This window comes from Myxocyprinus asiaticus, chromosome 1 (genome assembly GCF_019703515.2).
Source record: "Myxocyprinus asiaticus isolate MX2 ecotype Aquarium Trade chromosome 1, UBuf_Myxa_2, whole genome shotgun sequence".
NCBI lineage: Eukaryota > Metazoa > Chordata > Actinopteri > Cypriniformes > Catostomidae > Myxocyprinus > Myxocyprinus asiaticus.
In genome coordinates, this window is record NC_059344.1 from 15,291,196 (window position 1) to 15,312,388 (window position 21,193).

At 41.6% G+C, this 21,193-nt stretch overlaps 1 protein-coding gene across 4 annotated transcripts; it reads right to left on the minus strand.

Moving 5' to 3' along the window:
* Window positions 1–6,869: 6,869 nt before the first annotated feature.
* On the minus strand, window positions 6,870–9,445 carry LOC127417450 (uncharacterized). 4 transcript variants are annotated; one of them, XM_051657729.1, is made up of 6 exons: window positions 9,361–9,445; window positions 8,798–9,148; window positions 8,260–8,622; window positions 7,573–7,716; window positions 7,439–7,474; window positions 6,870–7,145 (listed from the first exon to the last, which is right to left on the minus strand). In XM_051657729.1, exons 1-6 carry the CDS (start codon window positions 9,422–9,424, stop codon window positions 7,096–7,098), a joined length of 1,008 nt encoding a protein of 335 aa, XP_051513689.1. In that variant the 5' UTR covers window positions 9,425–9,445; the 3' UTR covers window positions 6,870–7,095. The 4 variants fall into 4 exon arrangements, with proteins under 4 accessions (XP_051513689.1, XP_051513527.1, XP_051513485.1 ...); XM_051657567.1 differs by having other exon boundaries at window positions 7,431–7,474; XM_051657525.1 differs by having other exon boundaries at window positions 6,872–7,148; window positions 7,431–7,474.
* Between the last annotated feature and the right edge of the window lie 11,748 nt (window positions 9,446–21,193).

Sequence of the window (21,193 nt, forward strand, 5' to 3'; positions counted from 1 at the left end):
TTGTAATAATTGTAAAATAATACACCTGATAGTTGTGCATTGTTAGACTCCTTCAGTATATTAAAAAATGAAAGTAGATATTGCAGCACTTGCTGAATTTTTTATAAGAAATACAATAAAATGGTACACACAAGCTTCAGCAAAAAGTAAATTGTGTAATACCTAAATGAGTAGCTTTATGTATTTTATTATTATTATTATTATTATTATTATTATTATTATTATTGCAATAGATATAAAGCTGCAGAGGGAATATCATCATCATCATTATCATTATCAGTCTTTTGTTGACATTAATTGACAATCATTCTGTGGCAGACAAGCCTCTCGTTCGTCGGTAAAGGAGGGAGCAGGAACCGGACTGACACTCAGCAAGACTTTAATTACAACTTAAATCACTGAACTGAAAAATAATAACATGATGACACACACAGCTCTGTGTGTGTGTGTGTGTGTGTGTGTGTGTGTCTCTCTCTCTCACTCTCTCTCTCTCTCTCTCTCTCTCTCTCTCTCTCTCTCTCTCTCTCTCTCTCCAGCACTCCCAACTCCTCCTTTTATCTTTCTCCCACTGATTGGGTCGCTCAGCACCAGATGGGAACACTCACAGCCTCGTCACACATTCTTTTTTTTTTCTTTTATTTATTTGCTACCTGTAATAATCCTGTTGCTTTCTGTCCCATTAGAAATTATTCGCTGATGATGTGGTGAAAAGTTGTTACTGGTTAAGAATTGCAAAGACAGGTTAATATGATCAGACTGATAAATATGGTAACACTTTACAATAAGGTTCCATTTGTTAACATTAGTTACCAACATTGGTTAACATGAACAAACAATGAACAATACTTTTACAGCATTTATTAATCTTGGTTAGTGTTCATTTCAACAGATATACTAATACATTTTTTAAATTAAAAGCTGTATATGTTAACATTAGTTAATGCACATTGACCTTACATGAACTAACAATGAACAACTGTATTTTTGTAAACTAACATTTACAGATTAATAAATGCTGTAAAAAATGCATTGTTCATTGTTAGTTCATGATACATAATGTGTTAACTAATGTTAATTAATAGAAACTTACTGAAAATGTCTTACATTTAAATACTAATTAATAAATGCACGGCACCTCAGAATGTGGGGAAATATATTTGGTTCAATATTAAAACATATGGGAATGACAATAAATGGCTTCGTTCCCTATCTGTCACTCACACAATGTTGGTGTCGATGTAGTGACAGTAGGGGTCACTCTTGGGAGCCCGAGACACCTCTGGTCTTTGATAAAAGGCCAATGAAATTTGGCGAGTGGTATTTGCATGCCACTCCCCCGAACATACGGGTATAAAAGGAGCTGGTATGCAACCACTCATTCAGATTTTCTCTTCGGAGCCGAACGGTCATGCTCATTGAGCTGAATAGCACTGTTCATTCACCTCTGCTGGATCTGACGGCACATTTCAGCGGCTTCTCCCTCCTCTGCACTGGTGCACTGCAGAGAACGCCCCTGGGCGCTTCGACAGAAAAACTAGAGAGTATATTTTCTGAAAGAGCGTTTTTCCCCTCTAAAAGAGTATATTTCTCTAAAAGAGCGCACACACGGAATGTCTTTTTAAAGATGCGTCTTTCTAAAGATGCCTTTCCGTTCGTGTGTTATTCCTGGTTGTGGTCGTTTTTCTCTCAACTTCGGATTGTCATGATCGCTGTCTTTCGTGTCTGGGCGCGACCCACACGGAGGCAGCGTTTATGAATGGTTCATGTTCTCACTGCGAGAACATGACCATGGCAACGTTGCGGTCGCGGCTTGCTTTCGTAAGGAAGCAAGCCACCCCAGCGGCTCCCCGCCTTGGTCCTCCTACCTACGGGTATGAGGTCAGCGCGGCTAGCACTGGGGGTGATTTGGGGACCTCAATGGGATCGCCTCCGCCGGGTATCCCCCGAGGACCTCCCATTCCCCAGCACGCTCGTCTGCCCCAATCGGGCTTCCGGATGAGTTCGCCGGCTCGTCACATGGCAAGTCTGGCTTCTCGTTCGAGGCCCGCGAAGATGATGAGCTCTCAAGCGCAGCATCGGAGAGCGGGCTTGTCCAGTCGGACGCAGAAGCCTCAGCTGGGCTTCCCCCTTCGGGGACGGTCGCCCAGTTACAGGCCGATGCCGAAATGACGGACATGCTTTCCCGGGCGGCCGCGAGTGTCGGGCTAGAGTGGAACCCTCCGCTCTCCCCTGAACCCTCGCGGCTTGATGATTGGTTTCTGGGCTCGCGGCGCCGCTCAAACCAGCCGCGCCCTGTTCCAGTGCCATTCTTCCCGGAGGTGCATGATGAGCTGACGAAGTCGTGGGAGGCACCTTTTACTGCCCGATCCCGACTCCACAGTTCCCCCACTCTCACTACCCTCGATGGCAGGGCGGCCAAGGGCTATACGGCGATTCCCCCGGTGGATAAGGCGCTTGCGGTGCACTTATGCCCGCAGAGCACCGCCACCTGGCGTGGACGCCCTAAGCTCCCGTCCAAGCCCTGTAGGCTCATGTCGTCCCTGACGGCCAAGGCCTACAGCGCTGCTGGACAATCCGCCTTTGCCCTGCATGCCATGGCTCTCCTGCAGGTCCACCAAGCCAAGGCACTGAAAGAACTGCACGAGGGTAGTTCCGCCCCAGATTTGATGCAGGAACTGCCCTCGGCGACCAACCTCGAAGGTCACGGCGCGGTCTCTTGGGTGGACGATGGCCACACTAGTGGTCCAGGAGCGCCACCTGTGGCTCAACCTGGTCGAGATGGGTGAGGCCGACAAGACACGGTTCCTTGCTGCCCCCATTTCCCAGGCGGGCCTATTCGGTGACACCGTTGAGGACTTTGCCCAGCAGTTCTCGACGGTAAAGCAGCAGATGGAAGCAATCCGGCACATCCTGCCCCGGCGCGGCTCAAGACCCCGAACCCCATCTGCTCGTCGCCCAGGTTCAGCGGTATTCACTTCACCTTCGTCAAGGGCGAAAACGCTGTTACCCTGCGCGTGGAGATCGCTACCCTCCTACGGAAAGGCGCAATAGAACCTGTCTCTCCAGCCGAGATGAAGAAAGGGTTTTACAGCCCCTACTTCATCGTACCAAAGAAAGGCTGTGGGTTGCGGCCAATCTTGGACCTGCAAGTACTGAACCGGGCATTACACAGACTCCCGTTCAAGATGCTGACGAAAAGACGCATTTTAGCGAGTGTCCGGCATCAAGATTGGTTCGCGGCGGTAGACCTGAAGGACGTGTACTTTCACGTCTCGATCCTTCCTCGACACAGACCCTTCCTGCGGTTCGCGTTCGAGGGTCAGGCGTATCAGTACAAAATCCTCCCTTTCGGCCTGTCCCTGTCTCCTCGCGTCTTTACGAAGATCGCAGAGGCTGCCCTTGCCCCGTTAAGGGAGGTGGGCATTCGCATTCTCAACTACCTCGACGACTGGCTAATCTTAGCTCACTCTCGAGACGTGTTATGCACACACAGGGACCTGGTGCTCTCGCACCTCAGCCGACTAGGGCTTCGGGTCAACTGGGAAAAGAGCAAGCTCCTCCTGGTTCAGAGCATCTCTTTTCTCGGTTTGGAGTTGGACTCAGTCTCCCTGATGGCACGCCTTACGAACGAGTGCACCCAGTCGGTGCTGGCCTGTTTGAAGGCGTTCAAACAGAAAACAGTGGTTCCACTGAAACTTTTTCAGAGGCTCCTGGGGCATATGGCATCCTCGGCGGTGGCCACCCCGCTCGGGTTGATGCATATGAGGCTGCTTCAGCACTGGCTCCAGACTTGAGTCCCGAGATGGGCATGGCACCACGGGACAAACCGCGTGGCCATTACGTCGGTCTGTCACCGTCTTTTCAGTCCTTGGACCGACCTCTCGTTTCTACGAGCAGGTGTTCCCCTAGGTGTTCACTGGTCTCCAGGCGCGTCGTGGTCACGACAGATGCCTCCAAAATGGGCTGGGGCACTGTTTGCAATGGGCACGCAGCCACCGGCCTCTGGACGGGTCCGCGGCTGCGTTGGCACATCAACTGCCTCGAGTTACTGGCAATTCTGCTCGCCCTGCGGAGGTTCCGGCCATTGATCCAGGGCAAGCATGTGCTAGTTCGGACAGACAGCACGGCAGCGGTAGCATATGTCAACCGCCAAGGTGGTCTGCGCTCCCGCTGTATGTCACATATCACCCGCCGTCTCCTCCTCCGGAGTCAGCAGCACCTCAATTCGCTGCGAGCCACTCATATCCCGGGCAACCTCAACACTACAGCGGACGCGCTGTCACGGCAGGTTTCCCTCAGGGGAGAATGGAGACTCCACCCTCAGGTGGTCCAGCTGATTTGGAGTCGATTCGGTCAGGCACAGGTGGACCTGTTCACCTCCCAAGAATCCTCCCACTGCCCGCTCTGGTACGCCCTCACCGAGGCTCCCCTCAGCATAGATGCGCTGGCACACAGCTGGCCCCCTGGCATTCGCAAATACGCGTTTCCCCCAGTGAGCCTACTTGCACAGACTCTGTGCAAGGTCATGGAGGACGAGGAGCAGGTCGTCTTGGTAGCACCCTACTGGCCCACTCAGACGTGGTTCTCGGACCTCACGCTCCTCGCGACAGCTCCCCCCTGGCAAATTCCCCTGAGGAAGGACCTTCTTTCTCAGGGAAGGGGCACCCTCTGGCACCCGCGCCCAGACCTCTGGAATCTCCATGTCTGGTCCCTGGACAGGACGCAGAAGACCTAAGTGGCCAACCACCCGTGGTGGTAGACACGATCACTCGGGCTAGGGCCCCCTCTACGAGGCGCCTGTATGCCTTTAAGTGGTGTCTGTTCGCTAAGTGGTGTTCTTCTCGACACGAAGACCCCCAGAGATGCGCAGTCGGATCAGTGCTTTCCTTTCTGCAGGAGAGGTTGGAAGGGAGGCTGTCCCCTTCCACCTTGAAGGTGTATGTTGCTGCCATAGCAGCACACCACGACGCAATTGATGGTAAGTCCTTAGGGAAGCATGACCTGATCATCAGGTTCCTGAGAGGCGCCCGGAGGCTGAATCCCTCCAAACCGCCCCTCGTTCCCTCATGGGATCTCTCCGTAGTTCTTCAGGGCCTACAGAGAGCCCCCTTTGAGCCTTTGCAGTCAGTCGAGCTTAAGGCACTCTCCCTGAAGACTGCCCTCCTGACTGCGCTCACTTCCATCAAGAGGTAGGTGACCTGCAAGCATTCTCTGTCAGCGAAACGTGCCTGGAGTTCGGTCAGGGCTATTCTCACGTGATCCTGAGACCCCGACCGGGCTATGTGCCCAAGGTTCCCACCACTCCTTTTAGGGACCAGGAGGAGGCAGACCCAGCCCTGGCATTGCTGTGTCCGGTGCGCGCTTTGCGCATCTATTTGGATCGCACGCAGAGCTTTAGACTCTCTGAGCAGCACTTTGTCTGCTTTGGTGCACAGCGGAAAGGAAGCACTGTCTCCAAGCAGAGGATCGCCCACTGGCTCATTGATGCCATAGCTATGGCATATCACGCCCAGGACGTGCCGCCCCCGGTAGGGCTACGAGCCCATTCTACCCGTGGTGTAGTGGCTTCTTGGGCCCTGGCCAGAGGTGCCTCTCTAACAGACATTTGTAGAGCAGCAGGCTGGGTAACACCCAACACCTTTGCAAGGTTCTACAACCTCCGGGTGGAACCGGTTTCATCCCAGGTAGTGGCACGCAACACAAGTGGATAAGCCCGGGATAGCCGGCAGGGTGTATCGCTTGCACATAGCGCCTTCCACCTCCTTTTGAGCTGAAGACGTGCACTGTTAATTCCCAGTAGTGTTCACAAAAGTTGTTCCCTGGTTGACTTCCTCCGAGCCCTGTGGCAGTCGAGTTTTCGGAGAGACTCGCTGCCGGCCCAGTACACGCGCTAACTAAGAGCCCAGTTCTGGGGTAGGTGCTCCGCATGTGGTGGTTCCCTGTAAGGTAACCCCATGCGATGTATATCTTCCGCTAATTTGTTTCCCTGTTGGCAAACTGCGTCTTCCTTGGGCAGAGCCCCCTCTGCCACAGTCTCCATGTTTGTAGCAACTCCTCCCCCATTGGGTAGGATCTACCATGAGACTCTCCACATGGTCGGCAAGACCATGTGACGTATTGTCCACTTAAATATCCCCCCCTCTCTTTGGGCGAGGTGTGGTCTCTGTGGTGTCCTCCCTTTGGGTGGGACACCCTCCGACTAGACCTGGCGGCCCAGTCGGATAATCCCCCTTGTTTTTTAGGGAGTGGAAAAAAAAGAAGGTGAAAAGAGGCCACGACTGCGTTAGCCTGTCTCTATCTTTTGGGTAGTCGACTTGTCCCCAAAGGGCCGTTCGACACTCATAACTATGTTGGGGGAGGTTACGTGTCGGCCTGGTGCGCTGGCTACGAGGCACACAGTTGTCTGCCCATCACACACCGCCAGTTCATGTAACACAGTTCAGCCAGTTGCGGCGTTTTGTATAGGGACCCCTAGTGTCACTACATCGACACAACGTCGAGTGAGTGACAGATAGGGAACGTCCTGGTTACTTGCATAACCTCCGTTCCCTGATGGAGGGAATGAGACGTTGTGTCCCTCCTGCCACAACGCTGAACTACCCGCTGAAATGGCCGGACCTTGTCTCGGCTCCTCAGCATAAAACCTGAATGAGTGGTTGCATACCAGCTCCTTTTATACCCGTATGTCCGGGGGAGTGGCATGCAAATACCACTCGCCAATTTTCATTGGCCTTTTATCAAAGACCAGAGGTGTCTCGGGCTCCCAAGAGTGACCCCTAGTACCCCTAACGTCTCGTTCCCTCCATCAGGGAATGAAGGTTACGCAAGTAACCAGGACGTTTAACTTTTTATCATCTAAATGTGTAGGTTAAAGCATCTCCCACCATCATTGCAGAATAACAAAAGTATAAATAAATTTAAAAAAATAATAATTTTATTTAGATTGTCTTTATTTTCATATTTGGATCACTCAAAGACACACAACAATAAAAGACTTCAAGTATACCATAGTTCTTTTATTAGGATTTGATCTTCGAATACAACTCATTGTGTTTGGAAATGTCTTGTTGTTCAGCTCCTCTAGAGGGCCATGGTTTATTGGTGAAACTCACAGATGTGTATGTCAAGGCTTCTGTGTCTCCAACCTGCTAGAGAAATATTTCCTTTAAGCATAATAAATTGCTCATAAGCTTTGTAAGTAAACTGAATTCTGCAAATAATTAAAAAAAATGCATTTAAGGAATCACACTGGACTTGTTAAGAACTGGACAACCAAAAAAAGTTAATTTACAGTTATTCACTTTGTTAATATTTTTCAATAAACTACGGTAATGTACAATAATTTATAATCAATTTATATTTAATTTAATACCATTAAAATAACTCTAAACTAAAGAGTAAAAAAAATAAAAAACTTTTTTAAGATTTACCTGAGTACCTTCAGATGTATCTTGATCAGATCTGTTGACACAAACTGACACAAAGTATGAGCATTCACACAGATGTTTGTAGACTTGCAGATAAAACTAGGAATCTGATTCAAAATATTTTGAGAACTTTTAAATATGATACCTGATGAGATGTTTTGGTGTTTACATTGCACAGCCACAAGTGAGATCATTATTATCAGAGAAATGATGTTTGACGAGACCAGTGTAAGAAACACTGGATTCAACAATGCTGCTGTGAAGCTGCTATCTGCAACAAAACAACTGTCTATAATTAGTTTAGTAGTATTTCTTAATCATAGAAATTTCTTAATGCAGTAGTTAATGTTAATTCTTAAAACATAGAATTGTTCATTGTTAGTTCGTAATTTATTAAGTATCGTTAGCACATACTGTATAATTTATAATTTTAAAAAGTATATGTGGCAATTAACATTAACCAAGATGAATAAGTGGTGTAAAATTATTGTTTATTGTTAGTTCATTATAACTAATGTCATTAAGTAATACTGACAAATGTAACCTTATTTTAAAGTGTTACCAACATTATAATTTTGACAGAAGTGATATCTAAAAAAGAAAAGGCAAATATTTCAGTGTTATCTGAGGATGAAATATTAAATTATGACTTTTATATAATTATCAAATCACTGCAAAATTTTAATTCATCTAAAAGCGTATATAAGTAAAAAATGTATTACTGACATTGTGAATTGTGTTATTATTTTGTGAAACACCTTGTAATCACATTTACATTTATGTTGTAATTCCTTGTAATATTTAATTCATTTAATATGGTCTAAAATGTTACCGGGTTGTGGGTTGAATTCCAGTGTAGTCCCATTTCCAAACATTATCTTGTTGCATGCAGATACAGCACAGTAGTAAGTGCCAGCATCAGTTATGCTTAGGTTCGTTTTTATGAGGTTGTAAATACAACTCTTTGTAGTAGAACCATTGTCAGAGCTCTCTTCACACCGCTTCTCTATATCTTCATCAGTGTAAATGATACTGGGATGATATTCATCTGAGCCCTTTCTGATCCAAAATGCGTTGTATCCTCCTGAACATTTTCCATGTACTGTTTTGACTCTGCACACGAAGGTGACTTTGTCTCCAAGATGAACTTCATCTGAAATTAGCTCCTGAAGAACTGTTGTACTGGTGTGCTCTCCTTAAAAGCAAAATCATGAAATATTTAACAGAATAAGTATTTGTATTGCATGCACACTTATGGTGTACTCATAATAACCAGCCCTCATAATTTACATGACAATCTCCTGCAGATATTACAGTACACAAACAAAAATATTTCTCTTTGGTATTTTATAACGAAAGGTACAACCTACCTTGAAGCATCAAAAATGTTCCAGGTCCAAATTTCAGCTCACCTAACGTTACCAGTCCACAAAAGTATGTTGCTATATCTTCATTCTTTGACATTGAAATGTGTAAATGAAAAATACCTTTGTCTATTGTTACATTAAAACGACCATCATTATATCCATCAAAAAATGTAGCTTGTCTCAGGTAATTGTAACATCTTGAAATAGGATGGGGTGTCTTCATCAACTTCTGCTTATACCACACCATATTATTAAAGTCTTTGTCTGGTAAGTAGCACTCAATTGTGACATTATCTCCAAGTTTAGAAGTTTGTAAACTGGTTGGTTGCCCAATGTTTTCTGCCCCGATGCAACCTGAATTCAAGAAGCAGCAATAATAAGAAGTGGTGCACAATCTGTTAACACAAACTTCCATCTTAGAATTTTAATTTGGATATAAAAGCATCTGCTAATGAATAAATATAAGTGTAAAAGTAGAAAATGAGTAATTGGTATTGCAATTACAATTAATCATAATTCATAATAATTCATTAAAAATCTGCCATGAATTTATCAATCATACTTACAAACAAAGATAAGGAAGTAAACTGTGTTCATGTTGCTTTGAATTGCAAGTAGATAATGAGGCATGATAAGTGGAAACTGGAAAATGGAAACTGATCCTGGACCTGATTGGTGGCTCTCTGATATTCTTATATGACAAAGTCCAATTTCATTGGCTGTTCTGACTAAAGACTTCAGGTGTATGATGCCACTCTCAAGTTTAAGGCAAGATAATGTAACTGTTGTTTTTGGAGTAATTTTAGAATTAATGAATTTAATGACTGACACACCAATAACAAAAACATGCAAAAACACGAATACAAAAGTCTGTATGAACTAAGAATTATTAATTCCAAAGTTGCCACTTTCAGTAACAAAAAAAGTTTGGATAGATAATTTAATGCTCCATTTTGCTGAACATTTCAGCCTAATTGCACAGATATGTACAATTACTTGATTCAAACACTTCTTACTTTGACTTAACCCCATTTTCATTGTTGTATGTTACATTTGTAGCTGTTTCTTTTTTCTTCTTAAGATCTTAAGATAAATTCCAACGACCTTGGAAAAAAGATGGTGTGGTCATCACACCTTAGATGTGTATTCTGTGTTTGAAACCACACCAGCTTTATGTGAGTGCCTATGCATGCATGTGTAGATGTAGGGTTGCCTGTGCAGATGAGCCCACACAGGCTGACAGAAGAATTATTATATTGCATGAGGACTTTGATTTGTTGTGAAAAGTGCATCATCAATAAGTTGTGATTTCAAAATGACACTTCAGCTAATAAACTTCCACATTAACCCTTTCATATGTACCATCACACATGTGATGGTTAATAACAGGGCTCCGCAGTGTAGCGTCACACATATGTGTTTCTGCAACAGCCAGTTACATTACAAGCTGCCAGTTTCAAATTGCCTTTCGTGCCAACACAGGCTGGCTGGTCAAGTGTCTGTTCTTTATATTCACTCAAACAGATACTCATACAGTCTTTTAAATCACAGAGTAAGGTTATTTTATATACATACATCCAGCTTGTCATGAAAGAACCACGATAAAAAGTTTACAGCTCTTGTATGGTCAATACATCAAATGCGATCTTCCTTTGATGTGTGCTGCCATTTGTTTACATTAGTAGCGGTTGTCATTCGTCAAACAAACAGCTACTCAAACAGTCTTTTCAGGCATATAATACGTTTGTTTTCTGAAACAGACAGCCAAATTATCACAAAAGCACCACGATAACAGTTTAAAACTTGTATACTCTCAGTGAAAACATGCTTATTGAGCACGATTATCCAATGCACGCAGCCAAGTCTGTTTACATTAACGCTTGTCACACACACACACACACGCACACACACACACACACACACATACACACACACAATGTCTGAGATCAAACAGTGCATAGGCAAACCAGACTGCTGATATTATTTGTTCTTTTGTTTTTTACAGCTATAAAAACTAAATAAATATAACAAATACAGTACAGCAGGCATAACCCATTTGTTCACATTTTTACTGTATTATATATGTTTTTTTTTTTTTTTTTTTTTTTTTTTATGACAAGAAATAAAAGAATAAAATAATAAAACTCATCTACACTCTGCCCCCCTCTACCGGCTGTGCAGTGTCACGTGCAAAAATAACTCAGGGGGCACTGCAGAGGACCCTACTCATGAAAAGTTTAAAGAAGCATACAAATGGACAGCCACCCTCAAATTGTATTTAATGTTTCATGAACATGGCTGTCTGGGACACTGGCATTTGAGATGAGTCCTTAAATTGTCACTAATATTTAATGTAAAAAGTTATCACAGAGGTACCACTGTGATAGAATATGCAAAAGTCATCTATAATGCCCAGTATTCAAAGAAAATATCTTTTATCAAATACATGTATGAAAGGTCATCTTACTGTAAGTCCAACATGAGCATATAGAGTAGAACAAAACCTAATGTTTACCGAGCAAATACTGTAATTGAGTGCTATATATATATATATATATATATATATATATATATATATATATATATATATATATATATATATATACACACACACACACACACACACACACACACACACTGGTGGCCAAAAGTTTGGAATAATGTACAGATTTTGCTGTTTCGGAAGGAAATTGGTACTTTAATTCACCAAAGTGGCATTCAACTGATCACAAAGTATAGTCAGGACATTACTGATGTAAAAAAAACAGCACCACCACTATTTGAAAAAAGTAATTTTTGATCAAATCTAGACAGGCCCCATTTCCAGCAGCCATCACTCCAACACCTTATCCTTGAGTAATCATGCTAAATTGCTAATTTGGTACTAGAAAATCACATGCCGTCGTATCAAACACTGCTGAAAGCTATTTGGTTCGTTAAATAAATGCCTCACATGTCCTCAGCTGACAGCTTCATTGAATTCTACCCGCTCAACACCAGTTTCATGTACAACAGTAAAGAGAAGACTCAGGGGTGCAGGCCTTATGGGAAGAATTGCAAAGAAAAAGCCACTTTTGAAACAGAAAAACAAAAAGAAAAGGTTAGAGTGGGCAAAGAAACATAGACATTGGACAACAGATAATTGGAAAAGAGTGTTATGGATCTTAACCCCATCGAGCTTTTGTGGGATCAGCTAGACTGTAAGGTGCGTGAGAAGTGCCCGACAAGACAGCCACATCTATGGCAAGTGTTACAGGAAGTGTGGGGTGAAATGTCACATGAGTATCTGGACAAACTGACAGCTATAATGCCAAGGATCTGTAAAGCTGTCATTGCTTCATGTGGAGGATTTTTTTGATGAGAACTCTTTGAAGTAGTTTAAGAATTTCTGAATTTTTTTTCTTTTTTTTTTTTTTTCAATTGTAATAGTAATTTTTCATGTTATTAATGTCCTGACTATACATTGTGATCAGCTGAATGCCACTTTGGTGAATAAAAGTGCCAATTTCTTTCCATAAGAGCAAAATCTGTACATTATTCCAAACTTTTGGCTGCCAGTGTGTATATATATATATATATATATATATATATATATATATATATATATATATATATATATATTATATTAAAAGTACAAGTATTCAGTTTAAACTGCACTTGAGTAAAGTACAAATTCCCCAAATTAAGTATAATACTTAAGTATTTAAACTTTACACCCCTGGTAGTTTGTAAATTATGTATCCTGTGTGTGTAATGATCAAACAATTTGAACTGTTTGGTGTCTGTTTGCATACTGTTTAACTGTGGTGCAGACCTTTTCAAGGTATGGTTAAGACCACCATGATCAAAGCACACAGGAACGATTGTCATACTCTGAAGGTAACAGTTCAGTTTTCTGGTGTGGAAACTTAACCACAGACATGTGAGATCTGCTAGGGGCTTTCTGACTTTTGTTTTTTTCTTCAGTCTTAGAGGTTCACTGCAAACTTTGCTCTCTGGCCTTGGCTTAAAGTCCAAAACTACAAATGCATGTTGCATCATGCTACAGCCTCTGCAAACATCAAGAAACAGGTCATTGCTCACATTCTGTTGTCTGAAGTTCATTTGTTATTCTGAAATAAATGGATTATTAGCATGGAATGGGAATACAATGGAAATAAAATGTAAATGTCCACTGACCAATAAAACTGCTGTTACTGAATGATCTCTTTGATGCCATAGTTGACTTTGAGCAACTTTTCATAAAACACATCCCTTGTTCTTTGCCTTGACCTTCATTTTCAGTTGGCTTTATCCATCCTTTCAGATGATCTTAGCCATGAAAGATCTGACCATATTTAAGCAGTTAGTAATATTTGAAGTTAAAATTTTAATACATTTAATGTCTAGCTAACCTTTGTGTTAAAATATATCATTTCAGTTTTATTCTGACAGTTTCTTATCATACTTGTGGCAGTAGTTGAGAAGGAGGGGCAGTTGGAAATGGTAAGAAATGTATCTCGTGAGAATACTGCTGTGTGGTTTTGCTGCTGTGAAAGAGGGTCTTGTGCATGGGAAAACATCAACACTTTGATACACAAACATCCAAACGCAAACAACACAGATATATGAAAGTTTTTAAAGCATGGTCTTATCTTTCCTGGCTAATCTAATTCTTATTTACTGTATACAGTAAATACATTTAAATGCATCAAAACTCTTAGTTGTAACTAATTAATAATTCTGGTTTTCTATTTCCTGTGCCTATTTTTAAACCGAATCATACGTTATTCTACATATAATTCTGGGCCAAAAACAAGTGTTGCTAATGAACCACTTGTAAGGCTTAAGTATATGCTGGTCTGCTGAAGTCCACTTCAGCAGGTCTATTTCTACATTAAAGAGCTACTTCCTAGTAGTGACACTGCCGGAAATAGTTGAAAAAGTTCACTGTTTTCTGTATTAGACATCTCTCACATTGTTTCCTTAAATGGAGAATAGATACTTTCTTTGAACACAGGGTTATGGTTTGGGGTGGTGTTGACCAAGGCAATGCTGATGTAAACTAATCAGAAGGCCTTATCATCATTACTTTATAGGCTCATACTAAATAAACCAGAGGCAGTTTTTCAGTAACAGAAAATATTTTATCTAAGGGAAATATATTATTTTTGTTATTACTTTCCATTTAGTAAACAGTTTTCATCAAAAGTGGCCTATAGTCCACGGGGGGATGATTGCTGGTTAGCATGGCGAATTAGCCCATGCTGGTAGATTCCATAACACCATATAACTGCAAAAAGCATCTTTCTCCATTGGTGGCCATATTAAATTATTCATGTATTCTGGCTAAATATTATAATTGTTTATCTTTTTTTCTCTTTTTTTCTGTTTTATTATAGTAGATGTTTTACCAGTTCCTGATTCTTTTTTGGAGGGCTCTTAAAAGCGTGATGCAACATGAAAGTTTTGTCCATATAGGATGGATAAGCAGTGCTTACCTAACACATGGAACATTCAAATACATTTGTTAAAATTAACTACATGTTTTCTTTCATTCAAAATGTGTCATCAGTTATCTCAGCACAGCAGGACAGGTTATTTGCTTTGTTGCTTTATAATAATAAATAAATAAATAACTTAATGGTATGTTCTCTGACTTGTATCAAAGTCCCTTTCAAGGGAAATCAGTCCCCTTGAAGGCCATCTTGGGAATGCTCCTGGACAACTATTTTCTATGCATACAAACAGCATACATAGCTCCTATCAACTTCAGTGGGAAAAGACAGAAATCTCCAGTATGGTTGAGGAGAAGTGATCTATCATTAGGAGTCTGCATTAGTGTGTAAGTGTGTGTTTATGACAGTGTTTTTCACTTTGTTTTAGAGTATTATCCATTGCTAGGCTAGAGTTGTTTGTTTACTGTGTGTTGAACTTGCGTTGTTTTAAGTGTATCTGTATTACGTTGTTTTCACTTGTTTAGAGTAGTACTGATTGTTAGGCTAGAGTTGTTTGTTTAATGTGTGTTAAACTTGCATTGTTTAAGTGTGTGTTTTACAGTGTTTCACTTATTTTAGAGTATTATTCATTGCTATGCTTAGAGTTGTTTGTTTACTGTGTTCTAAAGTCACATTTGTTCCCACATTGTCATCTTGCGCAACCCTCAGTTTCAATTACCCAGGTGCACTAGTTTGTTGTGCTAAATAGTAAAGCAAGTCCATATTTTTTTCACTTAACGATGCAATATCAGTGTATATATTTGACGTGAATGCATCGGCATCAGTGGAAGTGGCAGAACTTGTATGAAACCCTCCTCATGTGAAGACACCCTCTGACTTCTCCAACAACAACTCCTTCTCTCACACCCCTCGACATACTGGTAGGGGTGGGGGAACAGGTTTGCTCATTCCAAACAACTGGACATTTTCACAACTCTCCTCACTATGTAACAATAACTCATTTAAATTCCATTCTATCACTACAACACAACCCACAAAAACCCATGTTGTTGTCATATCACCCTCCAGATTAGCTGGCTAAGTTCCTTGAGTAGCTGGATGTTCTGCTACCCTCCTTCCCCAAAGATGGCAGCCAAGTTGTGTTTTTTTTTGGTGATTTCAACATACACCTAGACAAGCTCCAGGTCACTGTATTTCATGCTCTTCTGGCCTCATTCGACTTGGAAATGGTGTACAATACCGCAGCGCACTGATCTGGAAACCAGCTGGACCTCATTTGTACATGTAACTGTACCACTAATAATGTTCTTGTTACACTTACATTTACATTTAGTGTCACAGTTCCAGTGAGTTTGTCCTGTTTGTTTTGTTATTTCTCTCCCTAATGTGTTTCAGGCACCGCCAGCATGAATGATCAGTGTCTCCATGGGAACACTGATTGTTCCAGGGGAACGTTGTTCATTCCACTAATTAGCATGCTAGCAGCACCTGGTTCTCCGCTGATTCACTGCCTACTTAATCCCTTCGTTGTGTCAGTGTCTTTGCTAGATTGTTGTTTGGTGTGAAGTAACTTACCTCGCTCTCGCTGCCTAGTTGGTCCTGTCTCATGTATCTGTTTGGATGCCCGTCTCTGCCCGTGTGTCGGGAGTGTGGTTACCTTCCAGTTTGCTGTACACTTATTCTTTGTGCTCACCACTTTTCAACTGAGGATTCCTCGTCTCTGCTTGTGTGTCGGGAGTGTGGTTACCTTCCAGCCTGCTGTGCGCTTGTTCTCTGCATCCACAACTCTTCAACGGAGGATTCCTCATGGATCTGCTCCTGACTACCACGACACATACACTCGCCTATGAACACACTCTTCACGGAGGATTCCTCACGGATCTGCTCATTGCGCGGCCACGGCGTGCACACATCAATGAACACCTATCTCCTGCTTACGGGTTACGGGTTCTCCCCTCTTAGCCGGCCCAGTTGAAGTTACAATTTATTTTTAATAAATCCTTTGAACTGTTCCTCTGCTCTTGGGTCTCTTTGTCTCGCTATCGGACATTTAGTCATTTAGCAGATGCTTTTATCCAAAGTGACTTACAAATGAGGAACATAACAAGCAATTTGTCACACAAATTCAACAGCATCCACCGTATCGCACTGCCAAGTTCTCACAGTGGCTGGAGTAGTGAAGATGCTAGCGCAGAAGAAAGAGACAGAAAAGGAAATTATTATTATTTTATTTATTTTTTACTGTTAAATATAAAGTGCATTTAGTGTGGATTGGTTAAGTGCTCACGGAACAGATGTGTTTTCAGATGAGATTGAGATGAGATTGTGTCAGCAGAATGTGTGGAGGTTGAAAGCTTATTCCATCACAGAGGAACAGAGAGAGTGAATGATTGTGAACTGGACTACGTGCCTCTTTGCGACGGGACCACCAGGCGACGCACGTTCATTGACCGCAGAGAGCGAGTTGGGAGATAGAACTGGAGGAGTGAATTGAAGTAAGAGGGTGCTATTCCATTGGCTGTCCTGAAGGCAAGAGTCATAGCCTTGAATTTTATGTTGGCAGTGTCGTGGCAGATTCGTCAAAACAGCAATCGAAGTGTAGTCGAGTCAAAAACTTCTAGGAGGTGCAAAGTTTCTGATTCCAAAACTAGACTTTATTATAAAAATAACAAAGCCAAGATAGTTCATGAAGCATTTGAAATTACACTTTAGAACATGCCTTTTTATACAGTTTCTATTCTCTTTGAGGATGGCCTCTTCATCCAATAAAATTAACCCATAATATCATTCAATAATATCAATGAAATCTTATGCCTCGATTATTTACGTCATCACTCCTTCTAACAGGACATCCTGGCTTAACTTCAGTGGTGGCAAAAGCATAACTATTACATTTTATATGCATAAAACACACTGTAATCACTTCAAATGTTACATATTTTATATTAACTAACAATCATTACTTTATGCATTCATTTGATTAGTATATTAATTGATTTCCCTTATTTCAGTTTATTGGTCACACACAACACATCCCTGTGAGATGGAGAAGTGTGTGTGCTGCCATAGGTGTTCCTTCTTTTTTTATCCTTGAGAGTCCCTATTCCTCTTGATGCGTACATCCCAATACTCCTTATTCCTCTTGATGCATGCATCCCGATTCATCCCAATACTCCCTATTCCACATATTGTCTGCATCAAATCATGCATTGTCTGATTCTATTCTATTAAAAGCATTCACAGAAAGGGCCTTACAAGGAGACACAGAGAGAGACTGTGACTCTCTAAACTGTACTTTTCCATTGTTCTGTACCTGGATTATCAAACTGAGTAAGTGATAATTAAATCAATAAATGAATGATTACATATCTAACATATTGAATAAAATCAATAACAACATCAATATCAATGCAGTTTATCATAGTACGTTGATTACACATTGTCATTTTTAGATCATTGCATATTGCATACATGTTAATGCAATCATCAAAATGGATTAACTGAATGATTAAATGAAAATATACCATAGCAACTACTGGTAGACAGTTGAGTGAAATCAAGAGTGGGCTGATGTGAGCCCTCTTTGGTTGATTGAAGACCAGATGCGCTGCAGTGTCTGCAGTGACTTTATCGTGCTAGCTGGCAGACCGGCCAACAGGGCATTACAGTAGTCCAGTCTTGAAATGACCAGAGCTTGGATCAGGAGCTGTGTAGCATATTCAGACAGGAAAGGTCTGATTTTCCTGATGTTATAAAGCACGAACCTGCAAGACCGGGTGGTTGTTGAGACGTTGGCAGTGAAGTTAAGCTGGTCATGCACCACCATTCCCAGGTTCCGGGCTGTCTTGGTTGGCATTAGTGTAGTTGAACCAAGATGAATAGAGAGGTTGCGGTCAACAGATGGGTTGGCTGGGATCATGAGAAATCCTGTCTTGGCAAGATTGAGCTATAGGTGATGTTCCTTCCAGTGGCGGCCTTACCTATTAAGCAACATATGTGGCTGCATAGGGCCCCCACGGCCACCAGGGGCTCCCCTACAACATCAAATTATTATTTGCAATAAGTGTAAATAGCACTGGACACACAAATAATACGATGGAACCTGTCAAATCTATTAAAAATATTACATTCGCTCTGAAGAACAGATATGGAGTAGATAAGTATGTGAATTTGACAGACTTCAGCCGCTGATCCAATGTGGTGACACAAGTAAAACAGCTAATTTGCTGCATGTGCGATCCAGATTCAGATCCACTTTTTGGCAATTTCACCACTCTCCACTTATCATTTTATGTATGCGAGAACAGACAGTAGACACCATCGGGAAATAATTTATTATAAATCAAAATGATCACAAAAGGTGTAAATAAAGTGTCTAAGGGGAGTGTGATATCACTGAAAGTAAACGCAGTGTTCACTTTGTGATCGGGGTTGGGCAGTGCAGAGAAGAGAAGGGGGTGGATGAGCGTACGCACGCCTTTCCTAGTCTGGAACGCGTGGGTGGCGGCTTTTTCTAGCTGCATTTTCTAGCGGATCGGCGGAAAGTGAGGGCTCGGTAACCTGTTTCCTGTACCTAAAGAGGCCGCTCCCTCTAAAGCCACGCTTGGCATTTGAAGACAGCAGTGACGAGATACGATTATATGACACATCGGGTGCGTTTCTTCCCGCTGCCACGATGTAAATAGCATATGACACTATTTACATTAAGTGTAACTCAGTGGTGTAGCAGTGCACCTGGTCTCTAAAATTAATATATTTACATTTATAAACAGTACGTATGTAAATATGTAAAATGTGTAAGAAATATATATTTTTTCCATTTAAAAAATATAAATAAATAAATACAAATTGGCTATTGTCATTATAGTTGGACTATAATTACAACAGAACTTACAAAATATATAGCAGGTAAGTTTCTTGCTGGCATGGTGTTCAGTACATGATGAAGAATGGTAACTTGATGTTAAATATGTATTTGAAATTAAAAGGTGTCATTAATGTTCCATTCATTAGGCTACTATGAAAATTGTTAATACTTCATAATTGTTCTAATTAATAAACTAATACACACATAATACCCAACAAACTGCTAAGCATTGTATAGCTAATAGGAGTGTAGCGATGTTCACATTAACACGTAATCTTGTATTATATAACCTACATAAGAATTAATGGTTATTTGTTTTATTTGTGTACTATAATTTATTTGTGTGTAGTGAAATTTTTTTCCTACTTAGAAACATAAATTGAAATGATTTGATATCACAAGAAAAAGGCACCACCGACAGCAGTAATGGCAAAAAAAGAAAAGAAAAAAAGAAATTTGATATAATTACGGGATACAGTTGTCCAGCATCTGCGAAGAGCATCAAAAACTAGCACGGGTGCAATAACATTGCAGTATTTTCAAAAAGTTTAATTACATAAATTCAGTTTATATTTACATTTAGCAAGGATAAATTTACAGTGCAAATTGTAGTTACTCCAGGGATGCTTGTGCATCAGAATTAGATGCTAGAAATGTCCAGCTCATTACTGAAATGGAAAATATGATTGGTTAGTATATATCCAATCATGCCTGAAATGAACGTTCTGATTGGTGGATCAGCTTAGTCGGACTGTCTGTCTTGCCCGTGCCATCAGTTGCGCTCCCGCCTCCCACAGATCCATGCGCATTTACGAGAGAATCTTTTTATACTCAAAAAAAGAAAAACGAATCACTCAGCGGTGCTGCTGCATTGCATTAGTAGATTGAAATAGTTCCATGTCAAAACCCAGCCAACATTGAAAGGTGGGGCCAATGTAGGCAGTACATGGGCTTGAAGGATGGGCCCAAAATAGGTTTGTCCACAGGTTCCATATTGGCCCTATCTGGGTATGCCATATGGATGTCATGCTGGGCAACCTGCATCAGACCCATATAGGTCCCACTTTATAAAGCCCATATGGGTCACACCAAGGCTCATTATGGGTTTGTGCTTGGATACTGCATTTTCCCCACATGGTTATATGTGAATACTAATAAGGGTTTAAAGATGCATCCCACTTGAGCAGAATATTTGTTATTTTTACAATTAATTCTAATTTAACTGACAGTCTGCTGAGAAGCTGTTCAAGGGCATCAGTATATCACAGAAGTTTATTACTACATACTTGAAATAAAATTTAAGCATGCATGTCTTGCAAATATTATAACACAATGTATCAGAAGTTCATTCTATAAAAAAGTATATGAAAATTCAAGAAAAGTAAAAGATCAAGAGAGTTGGTGCATCTAATATTCTTAATTAAACACACACACACACCACTTTCAAGTTTAAAACATGTTTGAGGGGGAAAAAAGTACATTTTGTTTGTACTAAATGCATAAAACATTTCCTTACACTACCGTTGACAGTGTTTTCTGACATGGCATTCCTCATCACTCCACCTTTAAAAACAAATAAATGTCTTAGATCTCAAATATGGAGCAGAATCTTTGTCAACACAATGCAGTATTAATTGCTTTTATGATAAAAAATACATTTATAACGCCTGTTCCCTATCTGTCACTCACTTGACATTGTGTCGATGTAGTGACACTAGGGGTCACTCCTGGGAGCCCGAAACACCTCTGGTCTTTGAATACCACTCCCCCGAACATATGGGTTTAAAAGGAGCTTGTATGCAACCACTCATTCAGATTTTCTTTTCGGAGCCAAACGGTCGATGCTCACTGAGCTGAATTCCCACGGCTGTTCATTCACCTCTGCTGGATCTGACGGTGCATTTCAGCGGCTTCTCCCCCCTCTGCACTGGTGCACCGCAGAGAACGCCCCTGGGCACTTCGGCAGAAATAAAAGAGTATATTCTAAAAAAATTGTATATTTCTCTAAAAGAGCGGCACACACAGAACATCTTTTTAAAGACGCGCCTTTTTAAAGATGCCTTTCCTTTTGTGTGTTATTCCTTTGTTGGGCCT

Coding starts and splice junctions, on each gene's coding strand:
- LOC127417450 (XM_051657525.1), bottom strand. CDS start 9,424: ATGCCTCATTATCTACTTGCAATTCAAAGCAACATGAACACAGTTTAC. Junction 8,623..8,797: donor AACATTTTTGATGCTTCAAG/GTAGGTTGTACC, acceptor TTTGCTTTTAAG/GAGAGCACACCAGTACAACA. Junction 7,475..7,572: donor ACACCAAAACATCTCATCAG/GTATCATATTTA, acceptor ACTTTGTGTCAG/TTTGTGTCAACAGATCTGAT.